The sequence below is a fragment of the Solanum pennellii genome, chromosome 3 (assembly GCF_001406875.1).
Source record: "Solanum pennellii chromosome 3, SPENNV200".
In the NCBI taxonomy this organism is placed as follows: domain Eukaryota; kingdom Viridiplantae; phylum Streptophyta; class Magnoliopsida; order Solanales; family Solanaceae; genus Solanum; species Solanum pennellii.
The window spans coordinates 10156503-10160560 of NC_028639.1; the positions used below are offsets into that span (position 1 = coordinate 10156503).

The 4058-nt window shown below is 27.5% G+C and overlaps 1 protein-coding gene across 1 annotated transcript; it reads left to right on the plus strand.

Moving 5' to 3' along the window:
• The first annotated feature begins 599 nt into the window (after window positions 1-599).
• LOC107012694 (elongation of fatty acids protein 3-like) lies at window positions 600-1866 on the plus strand. The gene has a single exon (XM_015212603.2). The coding sequence runs from the start codon at window positions 869-871 to the stop codon at window positions 1730-1732; it is 864 nt and encodes a 287-aa protein (XP_015068089.1). The 5' UTR covers window positions 600-868; the 3' UTR covers window positions 1733-1866.
• Window positions 1867-4058: the final 2192 nt, after the last annotated feature.

The following is a 4058-nucleotide window of genomic DNA, read 5'->3' on the forward strand; positions in this document are numbered from 1 at the left end:
TATATATATATATTGAGTTATTTGGTAAATAGATAGCTCATTAAGATCATAACAGTTTACTACTTTTATTTGTAGATAAATGTTATATAAATCTCAATACCTTAAAAGTTACTGGTTTTACTTTTATAGCCTTCGATTCATACTTTGCATTGACTAAGTTCACAACATCACATTATAAAAAACATTAAAACATAAAATAAAAATCCTATTTCTCTTAAATTTTCTTTGTCTTATATTTGTATAGTTCATTTCATGTTAGTCATTATTATTTTTTATTTAATGAATGTTTGTAAAGTTACATTATTGTCAAATAGTAATATATTTATTTTATAATCATTTTTTATCGATTAAATCAAAAATCAAAGTGCAACAAACCAAAATAATAAACAAAAAATCAATAAAATATATCTTAGATATTAGTTTAACATATTTAAAAATAATATCTAATTTAACATATTTAAAAATGAATAAACAGAATCAATAATCAAATCGACGACCCTTATAAAAAAAAGAAAATAACAACTCCATTTATTTTTGTATTTAAACCGCCCATTTTCATCATCCCAATATACCATAATGTTTTTTATGCATAAAAAAAATCTCATTTTTATTATTCCTATACATGGTATCCCTAGTTCATATATCATATATAAATAAGGGAGTTTGGTAAAGGAGCAGAGGTACAGAAAGCTCTTGGGTTTTGCTCATTCACCGCTATTCCAATTTTGACCTTCTCCTTTTTTCCCCTTCAATTCAATTTATTCATTATAACCAAACAAAAACAATACTGATCTTCGCCGGCGTAATTCCGGCCCCGGCAACGGTCCCGGCAGAGCAGATATTTTGTTGTAAAATCAGCTTTCTCCATATGACTGAAACTACGATGATTCAAACCCTACGTTATTACCTCTCTGAACATCCTTCAATCGTCGGATTCCGATGGACTAATAGCCAATCATGGGGCAACACGTGGGTTTTCCTGTTCATTTCGATATCGGCCTACATTATTTTATCAGTTTTCCTCCATCTCTTCCTCCTCCTCGTGTTCCGTCACCGTCGTCCTCTTCCTCTGGGTCCGATCCCTGCTGTTCACTCTCTTTCCATGGCGTTAATCTCGTTTACTATCTTCGCCGGGATCCTCCTCTCCGCTGCGGCAGAGATCCGTGATACCCGTTGGTTCTGGCGGAGGTACAAAACGACAGCGTTTCAATGGCTGCTCTGTTTCCCTATCGGTACTCGTCCATCGGGTCGGGTTTTTTTCTGGTCATACATTTTCTACCTCTCTCGATTCGTTCACAGTTTGCGTACGTTTTTCACCATCATCCGTCGTCGTAAACTGTCGTTTTATCAGCTATTCAATCACTCCATTTTAATTTTCATGTCATTTTTATGGCTTGAATTCTCACAATCATTTCAAGTACTTGGTATAATATTAACCACATCAATTTACTCAGTGGTTTATGGTTACAGATTTTGGACTGCTGTTGGATTACCGAGTAAGTGTTTTCATTTTGTGAATCACTGTCAAATTGTGTTGTTGAGTTGTAATGTAATTTGTCATATTGGAGTACTTTTGCTTCATTTGTTAAGAGGGGGATGTAATGGAATTGGTGCTTGGATTCTCAATTCAGTACTCAATGCTGCTATTCTCTTCTTCTTCCTTAATTACTATGTCAAATTGCATTTGGAGAAGAAGAGAAAAATTGGAGCGGATAAACAAAAGGATAATTGAGCTCTAGTACTAGTGCTAATAATATATATGTATATTTCTTGACATTTTTGTAAATTAATTTCTCTATTTCTCTTGAAGTGGATACATGTTTATTTAGTATATAATATATTAATTTTGATAATTATTACAACTCATCAACTATTTCAATTTTCTGATATTGTTCCAAGGATTAAATGAACTTCATTTCTATTTCTATGATCTATGGGCTGTTCTATTTGAACGGATAAGGTGGAGGAACATATTTAATCATAATTTATCCATTTTTTTATGGTGTTGTCGGTAGATGAGTTTTTGATTTGTTTAAATCATATGATACTAAAGTAGTTGATGTTTATGACACAGTTTTATATTATACAACTTAAAGAATGAAGAGCCAATAATGGAATTGACTATAAAATATAGTAATTCATGATGACTCAAGAAAAAAAAAGGAGCTTGACTTTGTCATTTTTTTTGGTTTGTCTTTTTGAAGTTTCAAATAAATTTGAATTGCGCTTTGCAAGATCTATTCAAAAATGACGCTTCTAGTATAATTTTCTCCATATTCAAAAACTCAAAAGTGATAAATGGATAAAACGCTTACACTTGTGTATCATAATCCATATCGGTAATTTGGTCAACTTGCTAGTTGCTTAGTCATTTAGTTGGTGCTCACCAAGAATGTTGACCTCTAACATGGGCTATGACTTTCTACATAGTTACTCAAAGAATAGGTGGCTGGATTTTGTTCTAAAGGACAAATTTTAGGTAGATTGTTTGGGCCAAACGTGTTTTCTTTTTTAATAATAGTAAATAATTATTTTTTAAAATTAAGATATTTGATCGAGCTTCTTCAAAAAAATAGGAACAAGGATTTGAAAAATATTTTAATTTTGGTTAAAACTCTATATCTTTAAAATACATTATTAAATAGTGTATTATAAAATTTAATTTTGTGTCAGCCATTTTGATCTAAGTTTAAATATATTAGAGGTCTTTTTTCAAAAAAATATATAGGACTTTTTGAATACTAACCAAAAAGAAGGTTCATTAGTAGTACTTTTTTTGAAGATCACTTTTTGAATCATAGCCAAGCACAAATTCTACTCTAACACATTGATATAAAATGCATTTTAAATTCATAACTCAAATAGAAAACACTACTCTCTAAAAGTAATTTCTTTTTTCTTTTAACAAAAAATTACTCCTGATAAAAAATAATTTTCAAACAAGTAAATATAATTAAAAGTTTGATCCTCTTAGGTTTCTTCTAAGATTGATTTCTTTCCCATTTCTTTTAGGGTTAGTTGCAGAATATAACGAATCATCATTATTCATTGGCTAGGTGAGTGAAAATCGTTGAGTTCTTCTCGTATCTAACTATATATAATAGGAGAGGAACAACAATAACATACGTATGCAGTCACAATTAATTTTGAAATTTTAGTATTTAAAAAATAAGTCTGTATATTAAAAAAAAAACATGTCAGCAATAAAGAAATAACCGATTTTAAATTCTTTGATATTTGATTATAAAACCTATCTATATATAATAGAAGAGGGAAAATACCATACGTGTCAGCGCCATAAATAATCTTGAAATTTTAGTATTAAGAAAATCAAATTTAAAAAATAAATATGTTTTTAAATAAAACACATGCAAACAATAAAGAAATAATCAATTTTAGATTCTTTAATATTTAATTTAGAATTAAGTAACAATTAAAAAGTTTTAGAAAAAATAGAAATAAATTTTATCCACTATTACACATTGCCAGAAGTTTCAAAAGATACAAAGATAATTTTTAAACATTTCTAAAAAATAGGGTGTGTGCTTCCTTTTCTTAGGGGAAATTATAGCATTTTTTAATTTTAATTATTTTAAAAGTCTTTTATAGAAATATTTAAATTGAGAATTGAGAAATTAATTAGTTTTAAGAAATAATTTTAAAAAATAAATATCTAAAATATAACTTGTAGATATAAACATTCTTCTTCTTCTTCTTCTTCTTCTTCTTCTTCTTATTATTATTATTATTATTATTATTATTATTATTATTATTATAATAATAATAATAATAATTTAAAACATTTCTTTTTTGGGAAATTATAACATTTTTAATTTTTAATTATTTTTAATGTCATTTATAGAATTATTTAAATTTTGAATTGAGAAGTTAATTAGTTTTTTAAAAAATAAAATCTAAAATATAAATTTTTAAAATAAAACTTTTTATTGTATTATACTTTTTAAACGGTTCCAAAAAATAGGATGTGTGATTCCCTTTTTTGTGGGAAGTTATAACATTTTTAATTTTTAATTCTTTTCAAAGTCTTTTATGTTACA